This window comes from Petromyzon marinus, chromosome 33 (assembly GCF_048934315.1).
Source record: "Petromyzon marinus isolate PM22_M1 ecotype Great Lakes invasive population chromosome 33, UKy_Petmar_22M1.pri1.0, whole genome shotgun sequence".
NCBI classification, from domain to species: Eukaryota; Metazoa; Chordata; class Hyperoartia; order Petromyzontiformes; family Petromyzontidae; genus Petromyzon; species Petromyzon marinus.
Window position 1 is genome coordinate 9,988,579 of NC_133699.1, and position 24,683 is coordinate 10,013,261.

A 24,683-nucleotide genomic window follows, 5' to 3' on the forward strand; every position below is an offset into this window, starting at 1 on the left:
GGTGATGTGATGATCATAGTGAAGATCATTAATGAAGCTCGTGTATGTGCTGTGAAGGGCCATTGCACTATGAAGTATTTGTTTTACTTTGAAGGCCACACTTTTATGGCCCGAGCTGAAGCGGTCCTCCTGCGAGCTGACACGACGCCTCTCGCCCACCCAGGTGCCACGCAGACATCTACATGGACCAGGAGCTCCAGAACGAGAGCTTCACCTCGAGCGACTTCGACTTGGTGCAGTGCGCTCCGGAGCCCGACGCCTTCAACCCCTGCGAGGACCTCATGGGCCACCAGCTGCTGCGCCTCAGCGTGTGGTTTGTGAGCGTCCTCGCCGTCCTGGGCAACTCCATCGTCATCCTCGTCATCCTGAGCAGCCGCTACAAGCTGGCCGTGCCACGCTTCCTCATGTGCAACCTGGCCTTCGCCGACCTCTGCATGGGCGTGTATCTGCTCACAATCGCGTCCTTCGACGTGTACACCCGCGGCGAGTATCACAACCACGCCATCGACTGGCAGACGGGCCTCGGCTGCCGGCTCGCGGGCTTCCTCACGGTTTTCTCCTCCGAGCTGTCGGTCTTCACGCTCACCGTGATCACGGTGGAGCGCTGGCACACCATCATCTACACCATGCGCCTCGACCGCAAGGTGTCCTCGGCGCAGGCGGTCACCATCATGGCGTCGGCCTGGGCTCTGGCGCTGGTCCTGGCTGCCCTGCCCCTCGCTGGCATCAGCAGCTACTCCAAGGTGAGCATTTGCCTGCCCATGGACATCGAGACGCTGCCATCGCAGGCCTACGTCCAACTCATCCTGGGCCTCAACATCCTGGCGTTCCTCGTCATCTGCGTGTGCTACGCGCACATCTACTCAACGGTTAGGAACCCGAGCTATAACTTGGGCAGCCACGATGCCAAGATCGCCAAGCGCATGGCCGTCCTCATCTTCACCGACTTCACCTGCATGGCGCCCATCTCCTTCTTCGCCATCCTGGCGGCGGCCAAGCTGCCGCTCATCACGGTGTCGCACACCAAGATCCTGCTCGTGCTCTTCTACCCGCTCAATGCGTGCGCCAACCCCTTACTCTACGCCATCTTCACCAAGAGCTTCCGCCGAGACGTCTTTATCCTGCTGAGCCGCGTGGGGTTGTGCGAGCGCCGCGCGCAGCGCCACCGTGGCCAGGTGGTGTCAGGCGGCCACCCCGGCCTGCACAATGGCAGCGTCACGGTCATCATCAGGGGCGGCGGTGGTGGAAGCCAGGATCTGAATGGCGGTGGTGGTGCCAGCGGTGGCGGCGGCGGTGGTGGTGGCGGTGATGGTGGTTGTGGTGGCAGTGGTGGTGGGCTTGGCGTGAAGATGGCAGGCGTTGGTGCCGTGGCCAGCGGTTGGCTCCGGGCCCCACGCGGGCTGTCATGGTCGTAACGCGGCTCAATTACACCGCCGTACGAAAAAAGGCCATGCCTGTCATTTGATTCACAGTGGTGGGGGGGGGGGGGGGGGGTAGTGAGCTAATCTATTCCGATGAATAAATAAATACATTTCGTATCCATGCCATCTTTGCAGTGCAAAAGCTGTTGCAAAGGCACGACGATTATGCTATTTCCGTCTTGAGTGTGGTGAAGTGCGAACGATGGGGAATTGGGGAGAATGCCTTTAACTAGAGTTTACGATTTTTACATTACTAATTACAACCCCCCCTGTATTTATTGCCATTCAATACAAAAATATAATTCAACAATCTCTTGAGAAGCTCTTCAAAAAGGGTATTCGCCCTCCCCGCCACCATTCCTAGCTTCATGAGAGGTGAGCAAATGCGTGCGATTAATAAATCCGACGCTCTTTTTGAATCGGTGAGCTGCCTGGAATTTTCCCCAGGCGAGAGAGCCCCCTCCCCACCGCCCCCCCCGAGGCGAGCAGTCACTATTGTTCGGGACACAAGGTGACAGGGTTACAAAGACGACAGAAAATGAGAAATTGAGGATGGAAAAAAACCGAAATGAGAGCAACACGTCCGAGATGGTCAACAAGTCAATTACCCAGAGTTTCACAGGGGAGGTGTCACGACTTTTCGTTAGGCCACAGAACTTGGGAGTCAACAAGTAAATGAAATGGCAATAAAGAGCAATTGAAGTTAGATGTTTCTTCTGGGTTTATTTTATATATGAGCCACAGGAGGCTGGGTACAGCACCGGTATTTAGGAATCGTGTGTTGCCAGATCGACCCTGCAGTGAGACAAACCGGTGCGCAAATTTTGACTGGAACAGTGCAGAATGCTGTTCCGGGAATTATATCGGCACGGCGCGTCCATGCCGTCTTATTTTAGCCCGCTGCGGCGGCATACGCCATGGTGCTGGCGGGCAAAAGCCACGTGTGAATAGTGCTCAGGGTTACCAAAGGGAGATTTGAGGAACAGCACCCAAATTAAACTTGCTCAGGCGTCAAGATGAACCCCCGCCTTGAACGAGGACGGTGCACACACGACTGTGACGGGAATTTCATGTGACGTATCACGTCACGCGCTCCGGTCAAATATCGGGTGAGTAATTTCAGCCCCGGTGACTTACCTCGGGTGGGGTCAGAGGGCGGCAAGGGACGCCGGCGGGGTCAGAAGTCAAATCACATGAAACACGATTTAATGTGGCATAACTGGCATTGTTGTGTCCATTGAAAAAAGTGGTTAAGTTTGCATTCAAGAGGCATGAATCGAGGCTATTTAGTGGCATTGAATAAATATAAAAAAACTAAAAATATATAAGTACGCCTTTTGGCATCCTCTGGTCTAACACCGTTAGAGACGAGGCTCAAAAGAAAGCTGTCTCTGGTGTGGACCAATCAGTTTGAAAGACAATGCATATATTATCAGAGTATGTTTTATTTTGCATTCTGACCACAAGTATTGTGGTTAATGCAGACATGATTCCTTGTAGATGGTTTCAGTTTGGTATTTTAACATCTCAACACCTGTTTTGTTGGCCAGAAAAAAGGGGAAAACCTATTCTCAACAAATATCAGGTTTTGCATTATACGTTTTTAGGGCTGAACAGCTTTGAAAGCCCTTTGTAGACAACTGCTGTTCATAGCATCTACGTGCTACTGGAATCACGGAAACTTGTGTCAGCTCAGGACATTCACACAGCCTACTTCAGTTCAACAGTCTCAGGCAAACTTGTATCACACAGCCTACGTCAATCCGATAGTCTTAGGAAACGTATATCATACAGCCTACTTCAGTTCAACAGTCTCGGGCAACTTGTATCACACCGTAGCGCAGGTTGTTGGTGGCAAGAATAAAAGACCGCTTGTGACTTGGGTACAACACTGGGAACGCTTTCAACATTTCAGTTTCAGTTTCTTTATTTTGGTATAGCCCTGTGAGCCATTCGGCTCTTGAATCGGGTGCAACCACAACAAACAAAAACACGAACAAGAAAAACATCTTAAAGTGCCTGTGACTGTGCAAATAGAAAATCCATGAAAAAAACAGCAAAATATTCCTGAAAAAAGCACCGTACACCAACGCTGTGCGCAAAAAATCCCAATGGGATGCAAGTCAAACAACAACAACAACCACAAGAAAACTTACATTAAGGCCATCAGTCTAACTCTGTACTACAACAAAAACAAACATGTCAAACCTAAAAACTTTTCGAAATCACCAAAAAATAAAGCCATAATTGCAACGTAACAGTGATCATCGGGACTGTGACCGGATTTTTACAATAAAATACATAAATAACATGTAACACCAAATCCTAGAGCCATAGCTGGCTGAATGAGTTACTCCACAACAACAGAAGGATCAGGCAGAGTATCAAATTTTTCAATGCACCTTTAAGATCAGTACGCTAAATCAAAATACAGATAATACTTTGCTGCATCATCCGGAGCGAAAACATTTTATTTTACGCCAATGAATAGCAGTGGCAGCTAGGGGTGTACAACTCCTCTAGAGCAGTTTTGAGAGAATATCTCATTGGTAGCGATTCAAGTTGCAGTTTATTAGCAATAGCATTCCAGACCCTGGGGGCATCAATAGCAAAGGCCCTTCCTCCAGTTTTTGTACGGCAATAGGGAATGTGAAGCTGGTAAATGAGCGAAGACCTGAGGTCAAATTTGTTCTTTGAAACAGAGAGGAGATCCAGCAGGTAGTCTGCGGATTTTTTTGTAAGTACATCGTGAATAAATAAGATCTGGTGCACAAGCCGTCGAACATTAAGAGATGTTACGTTTGACCCAATGTAGAGATCACGGCGGTGAGTCGTATACAGTGAGGGGAAAAGTATTTGATTCCCTGCTTATTTTGTACGTTTGTCCACTGGCAAAGAAATGATCAGTCTATAATTTTAATGGTAGGTTTATTTGAACAGTGAGAGACAGAATAACAACAAAAAAATCCAGAAAAACGCATGTAAAAAATGTTATTAATTCATTTGAATTTTAATGAGGGAAATAAGTATTTGACCCCCTCTAAATCAGAAAGATTTGTCTGAAGTTTGCCAATGAACATCTGAATGATTCAGAGGACAACTGGGTGAAAGTGTTGTAGTCAGATGAGACCAAAATGAAGCTCTTTGACATCAAGTCAACTCGCCGTGTTTGGAGGAGGAGGAATGCTGCCTATGACCCCAAGAACACCATCCCCACCGTCAAACATGGGGTGTTTTTCTGCTAAGGGGACAGGACAACTTCACCGCATCAAATGGACGATGGACGGGGCCATGTACCGTCAAATCTTGGGTGAGAACCTCCTTCCCTCAACCAGGGCATTGAAAATGGGTCGTGGATGGGTATTCCAGCATGACAATGATCCAAAACACACGGCTTAGGCAACAAAGGAGTGGCTCAAGAAGAAGCACATTAAGGTCCTGGAGTGGCCTAGCCAGTCTCCAGACCTTAATCCCATAGAAAATCTGTGGAGGGAGCTGAAGGTTCGAGTTGCCAAACGTCAGCCTCAAAACCTTAATGACTTGGAGAAGATCTGCAAAGAAGGAGTGGGACAAAATCCCTCCTGAGATGTGTGCAAATCTGGTGGCCAACTACAAGCAACGTCTGACCTCTGTGATTGCCAACAAGGGGTTTGCCACCAAGTACAAAGACATGTTTTGCAGAGGGGTCAAATACTTATTTCCCTCATTAAAATGCAAATCAATTTATAACATTTTTGACATGCGTTTTTCTGGATTTTTTTGTTGTTATTCTGTCTCTCACTGTTCAAATAAACCTACCATTAAAATTATAGACTGATCATTTCTTTGTCAGTGGGCAAACTTACAAAATCAGCAGGGGATCAAATACTTTTTTCCCTCACTGTATGGGCAGTTCAATGTAAATCTTAAGGTCGAGTGATAGATGGAAGCAAGCTTCTTCAGTACAGTACTTGTGGCTGATTTATACACGATGTCACAGTAGTCAAGTAGAGGCATTATGGTATCTTTTATCAATTCCAAACGGAACATTGGGAGGAAGCAGTGCTTGTGTCGATACAGAAAACCAATTTAGATTTTTGTCTTTTTACCAATATAATCAATGTGATCTTCAAAATTCAGTTTTGAATCCAGGATGACCCCAAGATACTTATAGATCTTGACTTGCTCTATTTGATACTTATTTAAGGAATGTAATTGGGGAAAAATAACTTCCTGCTTTAGTCCTGGTGAGAAGCATAGCACCTTGGTTTTAGAGGTATTCAGGACTAGTTTAAGAGCAACTAGCTGATGTTGTAGTTTGTTGAAATCACCTTGTAGCTTAGCAATCACGTCATACGGAGAGCGGCCAGCAGTAATCAGTATCGTGTCATCTGCAAAAAGATTTACCCTGGAATGATCCAGGTCAGTGCCCAAGTCATTGACATAAAGAGAGAACAAAAGGGGGCCGAGGATGGAACCCTGTGGAACCCATTTTGTTATCTTAACACTGTTTGACCTCCAACCATCTGTGAATACAGTTTGGGTGCGAGAAAAAAGGTAATTTTGTAACCATTTTACAGCGTTTCGGAAAAACCGAGGCAACTTAGCTTACTAAGCAGGGTGTTGTGGTCTACTGTATCAAAAGCTTTGGACAGGTCTAGAAAAAGACAGGCACAGTACTGCTTATTATCAAGTTTAGATAGGTCAGTAGTTATTTGGATCATCTTTAGGGGCCCCTTTGTGAAGTGTACAGACATAGGAATGTTTCCATTCTAGAGGAACTGATGCTTCTTTGATGGACAGGTTGAAAATATGGGTTATAGGTTTGTATATTAGGTGACCAACAGTTTGTACAGCAAAGACGGGAATACTATCTGCTCCAGTAGAGGAGGACCCTTTGAGGAAGGACAGTTGTTTCAGAACATTACTTTCGTGGATTGGCTGGAAACTAAATTTGTTTAATGTTTGGATAGGGGTGTAGGAATGTGCATGAGCAGGGGTGACTCCCAATACATTATCAAAAAGATTACCAGCCTCAGAAAAATGAAGGTTAAAATTGTCAACTATTTTTTGGGATCTGAAAAATATTCCCCATTTTGGTTAAGCTCAACGGGCAGATTGTCTGTTTTGGATGCCTTTTCGATACATTTGATTGTTTTCCAGAAAATCCTGGCATTTCCATGTGATTCCAGGAGAGTGGAGGAAAAGTAGGCATTTTTTGCATGCCGTATTTTTTGACGCATCTATTCCTTAAAATCCTGTATTCCAGCCAGTCATTGACCAAATTACTTTTCTGAGCACATGCCCAAGCCTTGTCCCTAGTTTTCATGAGCTTTGTAATCAAAGAATCAAACGATGGTTGGCGGTTGCCTTTAGTTTTAAATCTAACCAACGGAGCATGTTTGTTAAGAATTTGGAGAAACGTGTACCTGAAGGTCTCCCAAGCTGTAGTCAGGTTGAGGATATCACAGGCCTTGTCAATATCCGAGTGAAGCACATCATTAGTTAATGCCTGAGTGCTGAAGTGTCTCATAGAGTGCTTCTCAACTAATTTAGGGGGGGCTTTGGGTCTGGCTGATGATCTCACCCCAAAAATGAAGGCGTGATCACTAAGGTTATTACCCAAAACATCAGTCAGTGTGAAATTGTGAGGGGCATTTGTCAATAGGACGTCAAGCAGAGATGACTGTCCCGGATTTTTTAGATTGGGTCTTGTGGGGACATTTATTAATTGAAACAGATTAAATTCATCTGCAAAATTTGTGGCTACGGCCGGTGGGTTTAGTCAATTCCAATTTAGATCACCCACTAAAACTATTTCACCTTTAGGGAGGCCCCCAAAAAGCTCTCTCAGTGCAGATGCAGCTTCAACATCCTTCCCACTAGGCGGTCAATAGCAGCACACTACTAATATCTGTTGATTATTTGGGAGAGTTATTCTGAGAGCCAGACCTTCAAAGAAACATTTTTTAAACAAGGAGTGAGCTAGTGAACATGCAATAGTATTACGAACATATATGGCAATTCCACCTCCTTTAGATTCTCGGTCAAGCCGAAAAAGGTTGTAGTTGTCAATCGCAATCTGCAAGTCATTGACGGCAGGAGTGAGAAATGTTTCTGTTAGGCAAAAAATGTCCGGGTCAAGAGTTGCCACTTCTAGTTTTAGTTGACTTAATTTAACCACAAGCCCTCTGATGTTGACATGTAGAAAACCAACACCTTTCCTGCAAGGAAAATCTACAGAATTATACGAGTTCTTTTTATCTGGGCCAGGATGAAGCGCAATACCACCCAGAAATAAGAAAAGTAGAATTTATAGTTTGCACAAGTATTTTCTGTGAAAGGATGAAGAGCGGCGTACCTTGGACGAATAGCAGTAGCTCGCAGATGGTGTTATTTTTAAGAGCAGAATGAATTTTGGAAGGAGTGCTGGTGAAGTAATGGGACAAAGATAGGATTTAAAAGGATACAATGATGGAGTGTAGACGTGTCTATAAGCTGTTTCATTAGCAGGTGTAGTGGCAAATCGAGCAACAAGTATGGACGCAAAGTAACGAGGGTAGCTGTTTGTAGAGTTGAGTGTGGCACTAGATATGACCGGGAAGGACAGCAGTAAGATACACAGCAGGAGAATTGCCATCTCTAAAATATCCGGGGTAAACACAGAGTAACACACAAGCGGAAAAGAAAAAAAGTATATATACTTGTAGGCCGAGCGCGAGAAAACGTCTTGCCGCACTAGTCACACATGCACGGCTTCTCGCACATGTGCTAGGGTTGTACAGCGCCCCCCCCACCCCAGACAGGGACAGCAGATTTTTGGCTGTTGTGGGCTCGGCTGAACCGCTTGCACCGCCTCCTTTCCCCGCCGCAGGATGGTGCTCGAACTAGCCCTCCTTGAGCTCTGCCCACGACTGGAATGTCGTTTCTTGGCCTCTCGTGTCTCTGCTGCCCGACCAGACGGCCCCACTGAAGCCCACACAGGGGACTCTTCATTCACGACCCTTGGCCGTCTTGATGATCTCCGTGAAGTTTTCCAGGAACACAGCTTGGGGTCCGTGGCAATGTTGCCTTGGCAGGAACACAGCTTGGGGTCCGTGGCAATGTTGCCTTGGCAGGAACACAGCTTGGGGTCCGTGGCAATCTTCTTTGGTTCTTTCGGTAAAGTCACGTAGAATGAGAATAAAATAATAAATTGATAAAATAAAATAACACAATAATATTCTCACGACGTTTCGGCCACAACACAAGCGGCCTTCATCAGGTGAAGGGACGAGACTGTCTGGTAGGACAGCGCTGGAGTGAGAAAGCCACGCTGAGATCGCGACCTTTAAGCTGTGTGAGAAGAAACAAAGCGCCTTGACAAAGGAATTAGCATATAATTTAGCATTGAAATGGCTGAGTGATTAGCTTGTGACTGGTCACAGAAATGGCTATGTTAAAGTTAAAGCATACACATCCGCAGAGGCACCCCTTGACAAAGGAATTAGCATAGAATTTAGCATTGAAATAGCTGAGTGATTAGCTTGTAACTGGTCACAGAAATAGCTATGTTAAAGTCAGAGCATACACATTCACCGAGGCACCTAGTACAAATCAAACAGGAGAATTTAGCATTGAAATAACTAGGCGAATTTAGCATTGAAATAACTGAGTGATTAGCTAGTGACTGGTCACAGAAATGGCTATGTTGAAGTCAAGGCCTACACATCTGAGCTATTCACAGTAACTGGGTATACAATACAATATATAATGAATACTATATAGTGAACCAATAAAAAAACTAAAATATAAATTACCTTAATGTTATCCGTGGCAATGTTGCCTTGGCAGGAACACAGCTTGGGGTCCGTGGCAATGTTGCCTTGGCAGGAACACAGCTTGGGGTCTGTAGCAATGTTGCCTTGCATTTACACAGCTTGGGGTCCGTGGCAATGCTGCCCTGGCAGGAGCACAGCCTGGGGTCCGTGGCAATGTTGCCCTGGCAGGAACACAGCCTGGGATCCGTGGCAATGTTGCCCTGGCAGGAACACAGCCTGGGGTCCGTGGCAATGTTACCTTGGCAGGAACACAGCTTGGGGTCCATGGCAATGTTGCCTTGGCAGGAACACAGCTTGTGGTCCGTCGCACTATTAACTAGGCCTCACTCAGGCTGCGCCATGGGCGCAATCAACCAGGCCTCTCAGGCTGTGCCAGGTGCACGATTTACTAGGCCTCACTCAGGCTGCGCCAGGTGCACTATTAACTAGGCCTCACTCAGACCGTCGTGCGTGATTAACTATGCCTCACTCACGCTGCTCCAGGTGCACTATTAGCTAGGCCTCACTCAGGCTGCGCCATGCGCACGATCTAGCTAGGCCTCACTCAGGCTGCGCCATGCGCACGATCTAGTTAGGCCTCACTCAGGCTGCGCCACGTGCGCGACCAACCAGGCCTCACTCAGGTTGCGCCAGGTACACACACGAGCGCACACCACCACACCATCACACATACACATAGTGCACATCACCACACCATCACACATACACAGTGCACATCACCACACCATCATACACACAGAGTGCACATCACCACACCATCACACACAGAGTGCACATCACCACACCATCACACACACACAGAGCGCACATCACCACACCATCACACAGCATTGGTGTACCGTGCTTTTTTCAGGAATATTTTGCTGTTTTTTTCATGGATTTTCTGTTTGCACAGTCACATAGTCACTTTAAGATGTTTTTCTTATTTGTGTTTTTGTTTGTTGTGGTTGCACCCGATTCAAGAGCCGAATGGCTCACAGGGCTATACTAAAATAAATAAACTGAAAAATAAAAAAACACGAGTGTACACCATCACACCATCACGCACACACGCATGCACACCACCACACTATCACACACACAGTGCACATCACCACACTATCACAGAGTGCACATCACCACACTATCACACACACACAGTGCACATCACCACACCATCACACACACAGAGTGCACATCACCACTATCACACACACGAGTGGACATCACCACACTATCACACACAGAGTGCACATTGTGGGGGCTACCGTCCCCCGCCATCACCGAATTGTCGGGGCCATTGGCCCCCGACTCCCCTGTTAAATTCATACCACTACCCCCCGGTTGTTCTGTGGGGTCCGGGTTAGCGACCTCCACCTCCTCACCCCCCGGGGCCCCTGACTTTGCTGCCGACCGCGTAGGCATGGCTCAATTAGCGGGGTGGTACGCTTTACGCTTGCGGCGCGCTACGCTGTTCAGTGGCGGCGTGTCGCGGGGAGCGCGCTCGCAAGTAAAAACCCCGTCCGCGCGTAAACAAACAGGCGCGGCGAGCCGACGCGTGTTTCCCTCCCACCCACGCTCCACGTACTCCGCATCTACCCCCTGCCCAGCCCCGTACACCAATCGCACGCGAGGGGGGTTGGGGTCGAGGGGTGGGAGGGCAGGGCGTTTGCCGTGCGCGCTGCTGATTAGAGGGGGTCACGCCGCCCCGATTTAAAAGGCCGTTTAAATAACCGCGCGAATACGCGCACGCCAGGTACTTAGCTCGCTACCTCGCTATCGGCAATCGCGCAGGCACGCGACCACAACACCGTCGCACCGGCACACGAGCGCTAAACACCACCGAAAACAGTCGCTTAGGCACGCTCACGCTGAACAGCACACCCGTAAACAGCCGCGTAGGCACGCGCACGCTAAGCGCTCCGCCTCGATGTAAACAACCGTGCGTGCGCGCGACCACCAAGCACTCTTTACCCTCATATTCGCCTCAAACAGCCGCGTATCCGCACGAGCGCAAAACAGTACTGTACACACTCGTACCGGTACGCGAACACCAAACACTCCGTCTCCCTCCTCGTACTCACAGCGACCACGACACAGTTTTATCCTCTATTAGCGGTTTTATTCCCCACGAGTATCCCGCTAACTACGTGTGTCTGTGCGAGTCAGCAGGCCCTCCTAGCCAATCCCTCGAGGATCCCAGATTCAGCTTATCCTGCCTATAGCTCCGCTTTCTACCCTCGATTCAACAGCCCAAACTTACCTCTCCTCTACTTACGATTACTTCCACTCTGCTGCGCTGAACGCTGTAGAAAGGCGATGCTGTGAGTCGTCTCCGTAGAGGGTTGAGTCTAGCTGCGCTGGGCTCGTCGCACGGACGTCTCAAACGGCTGACCCTCCTGCTCCGTGGACCGCGATGATTTTGAAGAAGAAGACCTCCCTACTGTCCCCCTCACCTCCTTTTTATCCTACCTATCACCAAAGATATTGCACGGACCCTACACATCCTCGCCTGTGCCTTTTCATATTCGGGTCTATAATTCCACCTACGACAAAAGGTATTCAGAATGCTTCCGTACCCGTGCCGCCCTGCCCAATCGTAGGCCGAGTTATTCTCATCCCGTTCACATTCGGATCTGTAATATTACTTATGACAAAGGCGTACCGTGGTTCCCACACTCCGTGCTGCCCTGTCCATTCAGATGCCTGGCTATTCTTGTCTCTTTGTTATCTAGATCCCTAACCCTAACAAAGGCACACCACTGTTCTCACGCCCCGTGCCGTGTGCGTGTGTGTGATTTCATCCGCGGGGGCTCCACGGCCTCCGCCGTGACCACCTAATTTTAATATCAAGTCACGGCGCCACGATGTACGTCAGCTATGGGGGGAGATCGCCCAATTTCCCGGCCGCAGGAAACCAGGAAGCTTGATCCCATCAGGGGCTTCTGGATAAAAACCTGTCGGCCAGGTGACCTTTCCTCCCGGCCCTACGTGGGGTGTGTGTGTGTATTCATGTGGGGGGGCGGGGGGCGCGCCGCGTCGGCGCCGTCACTCCCCGGTGGCGGTGTCACGGTGGTGAATACGGCCCCCGACGGAGCTGCTCCGCCGTGGTGGTACCACAACATCACCACACCATCACACACACAGTGTGCACATCACCACACCACCACACACACACAGTGCACATCACCACACCATCACACACAGTGCACATCACCACACCATCACACACACACAGAGGGCACATCACCACACCATCACACACACAGTGCACATCACCACACCATCACACACACAGAGTGCACATCACCACACCATCACACACACAGTGCACATCACCACACCATCACACACACAGAGTGCACATCACCACACTATCACACACACAGAGTGCACATCACCACACCATCACACAAACAGAGTGCACATCACCACACCATCACACACAGAGTGCATATCACCACACCATCACACACACAGAGTGCACATCACCACACCATCACACAGAGTGCACATCACCACACCATCACACAGAGTGCACATCAACACACCATCACACACAGAGTGCACATCACCACACCATCACACACACACGAGTGCACATCACCACACTATCACACACACAGAGTGCACATCACACTATCACACACATACAGAGTGCACATCACCACACCATCACACAGAGTGCACATCACCACACCATCACACACACACACGAGTGCACATCACCACACTATCACACACACACACGAGTGCACATCACCACACCATCACACACAGAGTGCACATCACACCATCACACACACACAGAGTATACATCACCACACCATCACACACACGAGTGCACATCACCACACCATCACACACACACGAGTGCACATCACCACACCATCACACACACAGAGTGCACATCACCACACCATCACACAGAGTGCACATCACCACACCATCACACATAGAGTGCACATCACCACACCATCACACACACAGAGTGCACATCACCACACCATCACACACACAGTGCACATCACCACACCATCACACACACACAGAGTGCACATCACCACACCATCACACACACAGAGTACACATCACCACACCATCACACATACAGAGTGCACATCACTACACCATCACACACACATAGTGCACATCACCACACCATCACACACACAGAGTGTACATCACCACACCATCACACACACAGAGTGTACATCACCACACCATCACACACACAGAGTGTACATCACCACACCATCACACAGAGTGTATATCACCACACCATCACACAGAGTGCACATCACCACACAATCACACACAGAGTGTACATCACCACACCATCACACACACAGAGTGCACATCACTACACCATCACACACACACATAGTGCACATCACCACACCATCACACACAGAGTGTACATCACCACACCATCACACACACAGAGTGCACATCACCACACCATCACACACACACACGAACGCAGAAGTCCCTCTCGTCACGGCCACCCTCACACGGCTCACACACAGCTCATTCTCACTCACATTTTCACACATTCTCACGCACAGTTTACACTCACGCAAAACAACTCACAAAAACAACTCGCACGCTGCTACACACGCCGCCATCTGGGTAGGGTCACAACCACTCTCACCTCCGGCCCCCATCTGCCCTGGAGGATGGGCTTCTATCAAATCAGGGTTTGCGTTGGCACTGGACTACCTGTGTACGATGCAAGTTCCACGCATCAGAGATGGAGGAGGAGGGGGGGGGCTTTGCTGAAGGCCGGCGCCATCCGATTGTGCAATCCCGACCTCGCTGCGAGTGCAGAGGCGTCCGCCATCGAGTTGCCACGCGGGAGACGCGGGGTTTGTGACATCCAAGCCGCTCCATACAGCGAGATGACGGCGCGCGGGCCGACACGGCGGGCGAGGAGGTGGTGGGTGGTGGTGGGGGGGTTAGAAAGATACCGTCTGCTTCTGCGGACTGTCTGCTCACGGGCCCTTGTCGACAGGGTTAAAGCCAGCTCCCCTGAGAGCTCGATTTCTCAATGTGGCAAATGGGGATGCAGCGGCTGTCACGCTCGGCAACCTGTCGAATCGAAAAGGCGATAGGAGGGAAGCGTTTACTCCATCTGCACAGCTGTCGGTTATGTATTGGGGGGTGGTGGAAATTTTTTGAGCAAGGTGGGTGCCTAGCCCCCTTCCTGTACCACTCTCCCCCCCCTCCCACCACAGCAGTCACAACTGAAGTCTGGAGTGTGGGAGGTGTCATAGACACTCCACTCACCATGACGCCCAGCGCTGTTCTGGGAATTATTTTGGCAGCCTGTCACATTTATTTCGCCCTTACATTACCCTAATTGTATCCTCTATGTCATATAAATCCGTTCATATGATTTTAGGACTATAGGGTACAAGAATATACGATTACTATAGATATGTGTACCTTGTATCGATTTAAAAACAATAGCTCTTGGCCTTATCCAGACCACAAGCTCCGAAAGCACTGAATGTGTGGCTATTGTGTTGACTGTAAATGTGCGTTCTGTGTTAACTTTGCTCTAAAGCCCTCTTTCGCGTTTGCGACAGGCGATATGTTGGCTGCTGCAAGGGTCGCAAGCGACGTTATCCTGTCGAAGTGTGTCTCACATTCATCCATGGAGGATTGTGATTTAGGCTGGGTGGTGCGGCCGTGGCTACGCACGTGGCCTATAACCCAGCACTGTGGAGGCAGCGAAGGTTGGTGAATCACGGCACAAATAATTGTGAAACTCCTGTCCCGTGGACGTCGAGAAGGTTGGAGAAGGCAGTCCATCAAAGTGCGGACTCGTATAATCTGTCCCATCTGCATGGGATCGAGTGTTGCCCGCTTGCACGCATGAGTTTGGTTTCCTCCCCATACGTGTATAAACATTAATGAATTGGCTGACAACTTCTTAATATATAGAGGGCTGCGGATTTTGGGCAATTGTTGGTAGCGCCGGCTCACCGCCTGGTTGCCTTCCAGCTCGTCTGTGCTTCTTCAGTGATTGTGAGAGATGCATCAACAACGATGACGTTATGTGTAAGACTAAACATTGATATGTATTATTGTTTAACGGCTTTGGGTTAGGAAATATCTCACCAAGCAGATGATTTTTTCCCCCAACTGTAGTAATTTCATCTCTGGATGTTTCGGAAATGAAAGCTCTTCAGGATTGGCTATTGAAATGTCGAGAGATTAAATCTTCTAGGTGAGACTTTTCCTTACCCATGACTATTTAGATATTATCAAGCGTTTCTCTTTGTGAAGTGTACCTCGTTAACTGCTTAAGTGCGTACCAAAGGGTTTGCTGCTGCGTTAAGCGTTCTATATGTCAATTTAATCTGGCGGCTAAGTTTAAAGTGTAGATTTTTCTCTGATTAAATGTTTTTTGTCATTTTACGCACACGTGGTGTTCTGCAATAATTAGATTTACATATTTAATTTTACTCACAATCTTCTTCTCTTTAAGGTGTCTTACAGCGGGCTGCAACTGCCCAAAATATGTTCTAGGCAAAACGTCTGAAAATCAGTTCAAGTTTTTTGGAAAATTCAGACTGGGGGTCGAGTTCAAGTTTCAAACGTATTTGTTGAACTAGATTAGAAACTCAAGAGACCAGCAAAAAGTGTCGTTTGCAAGAATGAACTTGGGCCACCAAGCTGGGATGGAGAGTAAATTCTGGCAGACCGGCGATGCCCACATCCCAAATAAATAAAATAACAAAACGATACAATTAAATAAAATACAGCATTGAAGCAAACATAAAAAAGTAGCAATTAAAAAAAAAGTGTTATGGGAGAAATTGAAAACACTGCACAGACAAAATAGCAATATGAGAGAAAATATATCCTTTAATGGGAATTGGCTTGGGCAAATCACCCTCAAACCATTTACAGTATAATTAAGTTAGAGAAACATTAAACAGATTTGGTGTGATTTTTTATATAAAGCTTTCGTGACTGCAGGGATTCATATTCTTGGTTATTTCGGTAAAGTCACGTAGAAGGGAAACAATAATTATTAATTATTTTATTGTTTCCTTTTCGGTAAAGTCACGTAGAAGGGAAACAATAAAAGAACCAAGAATAAGATTTGGTGTGATTATTGTACTGAAATTACACGAAGCCTTAACAGCCACACTGCCTGACAATTAATTTGAAATGAAAATTCAAGCAGATGTCCCCAAACAATCTGGAACGTTTCAGATAATTTGTCAAAGGATGTCTTGCCTGACGGGTGCGATTGTTCAAAGGCAGTTTCCTCTGATAAATCATGGAAAATCGACCTCATACCGCCTTTCCGCACATCCGCGACAGTGGTTTCAATGTGAACGGTAAGCACGGAGCGTCGTGCTTAATGGAACCGCATGGGCGATGCGGCTGTGACGCCTCGGTGCGACGATTTCGCGAGACACAGAGGAAACATGAACGCCCACCACGAAGCGGCAAGCAACTCAACGATAGACACGCACCCTGTGTGTTGTGGTGGTGGTGGTGGTTGGAGGTGGGTGATAGTTTAGAAGCGGGACTTTTGCTTATTTGAGAATTTGTCGGACACGGTGGGGAGAGCGGTAGTGTAGCGGTTAGCGCGCCGTCCTAGGAACCCGGCCTTCCCAGGTTCGGTTCCCGCTCACGGCCAACACCAGTGAACATCTGAACCGGTCGTGGGCCTCTCTTAGGTCGACTTAGCCTTAAATGAGTATCTAGTGCAATGTGTAAACATTGCCACTAGGGGACAAAGGCGGCCGGGAGTGGTGCTGGCCATCCCACCCCCAACAGTCTGTTAAAGGCTACACGGGGAATCTTTGTCTTTGTTTTTTGATGGTGATAGCGGTGAGAGTTGGGGGCCAGTAGGAGAGCTCGAACTCGTGGCTGCTGAGCTGGATGGTTGGGGCTGGGGCGAGGCTGCGCAACTGATCGTTCGGTCGAAGACCCCCCGACATTGTGATTGATTTTATTTTAAAAGCTTTCAATCGAAATTTAAAAAGTTGTTTTCGTCAACCGCGAAGCTGGAAAGCCACGTAGCACGGCTCGGGACTCGCACCCAAGGAGTCGGCTACGAGATGGGGGCTCCTCGTGTTTCGCGCTCTGTGTCCGCCACGATTGCCCCGAGTGTCACCGCGAGCTGCGCGACGCGCCGCGCGATTCGAGTTGCATTTAATAGTAACGCGTGCATGTTACAGTCCCTCGGTGTTTGCTTACGTGCTTTCATGAATAAAAACAATATATTTAAGGACATCTTCTCTCTGCGGTGTGAGGTAAACGAATTACGCTTTGGCGTATTTTTGCGGAGGCACCTGGAGGCAGCCTCCCACCACACCCACAACACCTTTAGAAAACGGGGCGGACGGAGGGGAGGGAGTGGGTTAAAGCCATCTGCTCCCTCAATATTCTTCAAGAGCCCTTTGCCTGTTTAGTGTTCGGTTTTCTTTGAACCTTTGCAGCGGTCGTTATTCTACTCCAGGCACAGGGAAGAATGAACGGTGAACGTAGGCGACAATGCAACAGACACGGCGTGGGGGTCAACGCAGAGAGGAATTACACAGGAACGGAAAAGCGCTTCTCACGAGCGAGAGAGAAGCGAGAGACATGGGGTGGAGTGGGTGGCAGTGCCGGATTATCCTAGCAGCAAAAGTAGCGACATATGCTACGTACTTTCAAGGGCCCCGCGCTAAATGTTTTCAAGCTATCAACTCTGGTTCAGTGATTCTGCACTTGCTCTATTACCAGAGAACTATAACTGCCTTCAACTTTTCTGAACGACTGGGTGTTTAAGGTTAGCTATTTGTCGTATTATCTGGCTGTATAGCGAATGAAAAATATACAATAACTTTACTTTGCAAGTAAAACATTTGTGCTTGAATATTTATGTATTTTTTTTTATTTAGGGCACCTTTATAACATATGCTATAGGCCCGCACTAGTTTAATCCGGCACTGGTGGGGGGGGGGGGGGGCACCAACACGTCTCGTACCACGTGGGGTTGTCAGATTGACCGCCGTCCGTGGGTTCCATACTGGGCAGTGGCGCAGTATGAACCGGGGGCACATCTCAGTACATTTGGTGGATTATAATGGTAAACGTTGCGACAAGTTATACATTGGACAATGATGCAAGTCATTGATTTGGTTTTTGTCTGCTCAAATGAGCATTAAGGTGACTCTGCTCGTCTCCCGTTTACAGCCCCGAGCCAGTGGTGGAAATGCCACATTCCTATGGAGGGGGAGAGACTATCACAAGTACAAATGTGGATGATTTTCCGACAAAGTGGTACTAATTATATCGACCCCGGAGAGGTGATGGGGCTGAATTAACCAACCGATTCTGAAGCCGTTCGCTCTACGGCTCAGCCCAATGGCCAGACAATAATGCAGAGAGATAAAGAGGGGAAATTAAAGTAATGCAAACGACGGCTCGGATGTATAACCGCGTGATCTAATGTGCATTACATAAGAGTGCAGAGCGTAATGCGGAGACTGCCAACACGCCCCCTGCAATGCATTAGCAAAGCCAGACGATCGACATACATAACCAGGTCGAACGGCGAACAATTCCAGACACAGGATATCCTTGATAAATATTCATGATTAAAACGGAGCAAAACGGCCACAACAAGGTGTGCATGGCACTGCTGACGGGACATGGAGCCCATCGCATACACAGAATTATCCGTGCGAACTTGATCCCCGGAAGACGTAAAGTAAGGCCCTCACTCATCCTAACCCTGGTCCTCAAGTGGACGGAAGGCAAACACGAGAGTCATCGCATCAATCTTCGCGGGGCCTGGGACTCCAACACCTCAAGAAAACCAGGGATATCATATGCAAGCCCGTGAATCCGGCGAGAGCTGCGCTCTCTCGTTATCTAGCAATCCATTGATTTACTCCACCGAGTGTCGGATCGGTCACTTGACTAATTGAAGAAAACGAGCACACCCACGTGTGCCGCTGGACGGGAGGCGATGGCAGGGGCGGCCGCCGTGTTTAAATGGTACCTGTACAATCGACTACCAACCAGTGGTTGATCAGGATTGTTTCATCGACGTATCGACTTGATCGACCGATTTTTGCAGCTCCAAAGAGCCCGTGAGGTGAAGCAGCGTACAGGTGCCGTCCGAATTCTGGACACCCCTGGTAGCCTGTGGCTGCTTGCGCCTCTCAAACCCACAACATTTCCCACGTGCCTCTTGATGGATGAGCGGACGCTCAAGAGCTTCCTCCCTGCAGAATAAAAAATATATATAAAACACACACACACACCGCGCGCATCATTTCAGATGCTGCTCTTTGTCTGCTAAAAACATGTTTCAGCTCTTGTTTGTTCTGGTCGTTAACAGGCATGGAAAACAGCTGCTGTGTGAATGCGGACGGTGCGATTTGGCGAGCCTTTGGTGCAGATGTTGCATCGCTGAAGCCCCACCAATTCAGTGTGACCACGCGCAAATGAGGGGGCACACCTGGAAATGACAATAAATGCATCCTTATTGGTCCCGCATGTTCAGAAGTGCTTTTTGTGTTTAGTTTATCGTCCTTCCCCCGCAGCTCCCTGATTGGCGCGGTTGACTCATTGCGGTGTGAAATAAGTTGAACATACATCTGTTCGTCGGTGTGCTCTCCACATCACAAAACGTGCGATTCGTGCTGCATATAGATCAATGGACGGAAGGGTCGTGGCAAACATCTGCAGGGGTCAGGAACATCGTGGGACAACGGCTTCACCCACGGCCGCCGCGTTCGTGAGGAGCCACGCGACTGCCCCGTTCGACCCCCCCCCCCAGACACGTGGCGTCTGGGACGTGGGTCGGACGCAACCGAGATTCAATTCCCTCCCACTGACGAGTAGCGCGCTGCATCTGTTCCAGGTAGAGAGGTCTGCTGGTTGGCGATGCACGCCGGCCTCATCGTTGCGCGAATTCCAGATGCGCGTCTAGCCCTGCGGTCGCAACGCGTGGGGGATACCACGTGGATCAATGGGGGGAAGGACATTTACAACCACACAAACGAGACGATATGCGTGCACTGATTCACGCCTGCCTGGCGCACGTGCCCGATGCCTCGGTGAGCGTGGCACGAGCGCCGCAAGGCGTCAACGCTTCGGCGTTAACGCGAGGCGAGCAGTCCCCCCGGGGTCTCGCTTACGACTGACGAGCCGATGAGCCATCTAAAGCAGCCAGTCCCCAACCTTTTTGGCACCAGGGACCGGTTTCGTGGAAGACTATTTTTTCACGGACCTGGGGTGGGGTTTTTTCCCCCTTTTAAAAGAAGCTCTCCAGCAACGTTTGTCTTTTACTCATTTTGGCTACTAGGGGTTAGAGCTTGTGGGCTTACAAACACCACGTGACTGAGACAAATGCGCAGTGCGGGAAAGAGGCGCGGACAGAAGTGGTAAATAATAAAATAATGGGGACGGGCCACGCGCGCCTCACCGCTCACCTCCTGCTGCTGCTGTGCGGCCCGGTTCCTAACAGGCCACGGACCGGTACCGGTCCGCGGCCCGTGGGGTTGGAGACCCCTGGTCTAAAGGACCACCCCTAAATGAACAGCACTCACTCTCAGCCAGCATCCGACTCGGAGGTAGCTGCTCGCGGTGGCTGTGGAGGCGCTCGACTTGAAGTTTCAAGAGGTTCGTCACGGCCAGTGCCACTGATGACGCCAGATATCACTTCCTTCCCTTTGCCTGATTCTTGAGTGCGATCGGAGACCCTGGAGTCAGTTCCGCATGAACAAGTTTAGTACACATGTCCCTAAGCTCGGTTTTAAATCAGTGTTCACTTAGGGGGATGTTTGTTTTACTTTATTCAACTGCTCACGACTGACCTTCAACATCTGACCTCACATTCTAACGCCATTAGTCAGACTGAGGGTGCAGATACGAGGTGCTCATCATATCAACGCTTTTATTACCTAATAATAACAGGAACAACAGCAGCCATAGATACTAGATTTAAAGCTTTCGTGACTGCTAGGATCCATACTCTTTGGTTCTATTGGGTAAAGTCACGTAGGTGAAAATAAAATAACAAAAAATCACAAAAAATTCACGACGTTTCGGCCACAACACAAGCGGCCTTCATCAGGTGAAGGGACGAGACTGTCTGGAGGACAGCGCTGGAGTGGAAGAAGCCGGATGTGTATACTTTAACTTAGCTATTTCAATGAGCCATTTCAATGCTAAATTATATGCTAATTCCTTTGTCAAGCAGCGCTAATTTCTTTGTCAAGGGGTACCTCTGCGGATGTGTATACTTTAACTTAGCTATTTCAATGAGCCATTTCAATGCTAAATTATATGCTAATTCCTTTGTCAAGGCGCGTGGTCTTTTTCTTCTCACACAGCTTAAAGGTCGTGATCTAAGCGTGGCTTCTTCCACTCCAGCGCTGTCCTCCAGACAGTCTCGTCCCTTCACCTGATGAAGGCCGCTTGTGTTGTGGCCGAAACGTCGTGATTTTTTGTGATTTTTTGTTATTTTATTTTCACCTACGTGACTTTACCCAATAGAACCAAAGAGTACAGCAATAGATAGTTAGCGATGCTGTATTCATTGTGATTCAATAACATTGAATATGAAAAAGTAATAAAAGAAAAAAAAGAGAAAATGTAAGTGAAATATATGAATTTTAATGTAATTAAATGTAAGTGCATTTAAACAAAATGTGTGTTAAGTGTTATTAAGAATGTGTGTGTAAAAACTATTAATGTAAATGTGTGTGTAATGATTATGTGTATATAATTATGTTATTATTGGCCCTCTCGTTGTCTCGGGGTATATATCACCAATGGTGATACTATCAATGATTCTCACTTTAACATTTATCGATTATCGCTTTAACAATTATCCGTGTAATTATGTCAGGTCCCGGGATTCAGATATCACCGCAGGATTGCAGTTCCTCATTACGACAATAATGCACGAGTTAGGAAAGAAGCACTTGTAAACCTGTTTTTAGCTACGCAAATTTAATCAAATCATCCAACATTCCGAATTATGTTCAATGATACTCCCCAGTGCTTCTTGTCCCCAAAAAATAATACAAATGTATTGCAGCATGTTGAATGTCCACACGGCGAACGTTAACGCCAGCGGCATGGACGTTAACGTCAGCTGTACGTACTCACCAATCCCTACTGGATGATCATCAAAGCATCCGTGGTTAAATCTCACAATCACGTGATGAAAACAGAAAAAATAGGCAACACCTCGAAATACAATTTTGTACAGAATGCTTGCTCATAAAATGCGTATCAAATGGTTAGAAAGCATCAACGATGGGGTCTCACGATCACGTGATTAAAATAAAAACAAGAGTCTAATGTAATAAAGAATTAAAGCTTTCGTGACTGCAACCTTATTTCCTATTTAAGGATTCTGTTCATCCCTCCAGCCCCCCTCTCTCTCTCTCCTTGCTTCCCTGTCCGTTTTTCCTCCCTCCTTGCCTCTTGTGAGCTTGTATATGTATTTCTACTGTGTACCTCGTATTTTTTCATTCTATGCTGGTATGTGCAATCCAGAGGTTGAACACGAAATTTAACACTCTTCTGAAATTCGTGGTCCGCCAGGAAGTGTCTAACTGTGTTGTTGGCCTGACTGGTTGTGCTTCACATAATGTTTCTTAGGTTTGTTTAATTCTCTCATCTTCTTGTATTTACTTCCATGATTTGTTCTTGACACCTGATGAAGATCGCTTGTGTTGTGATCGAAACGTCGTGATTGTTTTTGTTTCAATATTATTTTATTGCATTTCTACATACGTGACTTTACCGAAAAAAACAATGAGTAAGAGTCTAATGTATCATGGTAACGCGACAATATACAATTCCTTTGTTATGTTCAGTGATTCATGCAATCTGAGATTCGTCTTGGCCCACAACCTCTACAAGGTATAGTTAAAAATAGTGAATGAGTTCAATCTTGACTTAAAGCTTTCATGACTGCAGGAATTCATATTCTTTGGATCTTTCGGTAAAGTCACGTAGATAGGTAAAAAAAAATGGGTCGCAACACAAGCGATCGTCAATGCGATCGAAGGTTTGCAGAGTACCTTGGTCTCGGAAAAAGCAATAGCATGCGAGCCCACAGCATTATAACAACGGTCAACTATCAAAGGTTTGCTCATGAAGCCATCCAGATATATAAACATAGACATAACTTCAACCGAGAAGATGGATACAATTAAACAATCATTGGAAGGATGTTATTAACCAGGTAATACCTAAACTGGTTGTGGTTGTTTTCATCCTACCGGCCGGTTTACTAGTAAACATTTCCCCCCCCCCCCCCCCCCCGTGTCCGACACTCAGCTTCCCACTTCTAGACCCGCCCACGTCCCCCCCAGCCTCACGTCCTCTTCCCCTAGCGCTCACGCAAGCCCCCCTTCCCCTACCCCCTCTCTCTCTCTCCTCCCTTGCCTCCCCCCTTTCTTACCTATGCAACCTCTTGCCACGGCAGCTCTCTCACCTACTTCAGCATTTTCTTGCTGTGGTTGTTCCACCTGATGGAGATTGCTTGTGTTGCGATCAAAACGAACGTCGTGATTTGTTTTATGTTATTTTACCTACGTGACTTTACCGAAAGAACCAAAGAGTATTAATCTGGTCAGTCTAAGTTGACCTAATCTTCTGGTTGCCTGGGTATACTTCCCCCCTTCCATCCGGAGGTCATCCCAAGACTTGTGTGGCCAAAGATGTTCTTAATTGACACTTGTGCGGCCTTTTTGATTCGAAGGAGCTGACCCCCGGGTATGGTGTGTGTGTGTCCTTGGCCATGTATTTATCGTGAAATGGCTTCTAGAATTATCCATGTGGTGTGTGAGCGGCCTCCATTCCTCTCTCTCTCGCTCTTTTGTCCTCTCTGTAGAGCCTCGTTTACCCAGTTAGATTCTCCCTCAATCATTAAAGTGGCGGTTATCTGCTCTGGTTATGATTCCCTGCTTCGGTCGCGTCAACCCAAGTATGAATACGTGGTCTGGCATGTAAATATTGCCACCGGGAAGACAAAGGCGGTGGGGTGTGGCTTTGGTTGTACCCCTTGCATTATCGTTAAGTTTTACATGCTTAACACAGACGCGTGACACTATATGTTAATAAGAATATGCAAAATAGTCACATTAAACCTTTTCACCATGAGCTGCATGGTCATATAACATTACACCATATCATCAAGTCAACGTTTAACACCATGATGTTTGAAAATATTCCTATGCGGTGGTGGTCAATTAAAACTTAATAACTTTCCAAGCCAAGACTTTGTTGTCTTCAGGGAGAAGTTTCAGATGGCCATCGTTACCGAGGGGTTTTTTTTCAGAACGCACCAAATCCAGAAATATGTAAAAAAAAACACCGATTACTTAAAAAATAGGGAATCACTCTTAATATACACATTTTTGGAAAAGACAACAGCAGACACCCAAATCATTCGCCTATAATTCACCAAACAAACGTGGATTGCACTTATTTGTGAACG

General features: G+C 47.8%; 1 protein-coding gene across 1 annotated transcript in view; it reads left to right on the forward strand.

The window, feature by feature from the left end:
* The window catches only part of LOC103091684 (thyrotropin receptor), a 35,997-nt gene extending 18,538 nt beyond the window's left edge, over positions 1-17,459 (forward strand). The window contains exon 10 of the mRNA XM_076071527.1: positions 164-17,459. Coding sequence (XP_075927642.1) covers positions 164-1,415 — 1,252 coding nt within the window. The 3' untranslated portion in view covers positions 1,416-17,459. The remainder of the gene's footprint in view (positions 1-163) is intronic.
* The last annotated feature ends 7,224 nt before the right edge of the window (positions 17,460-24,683 follow it).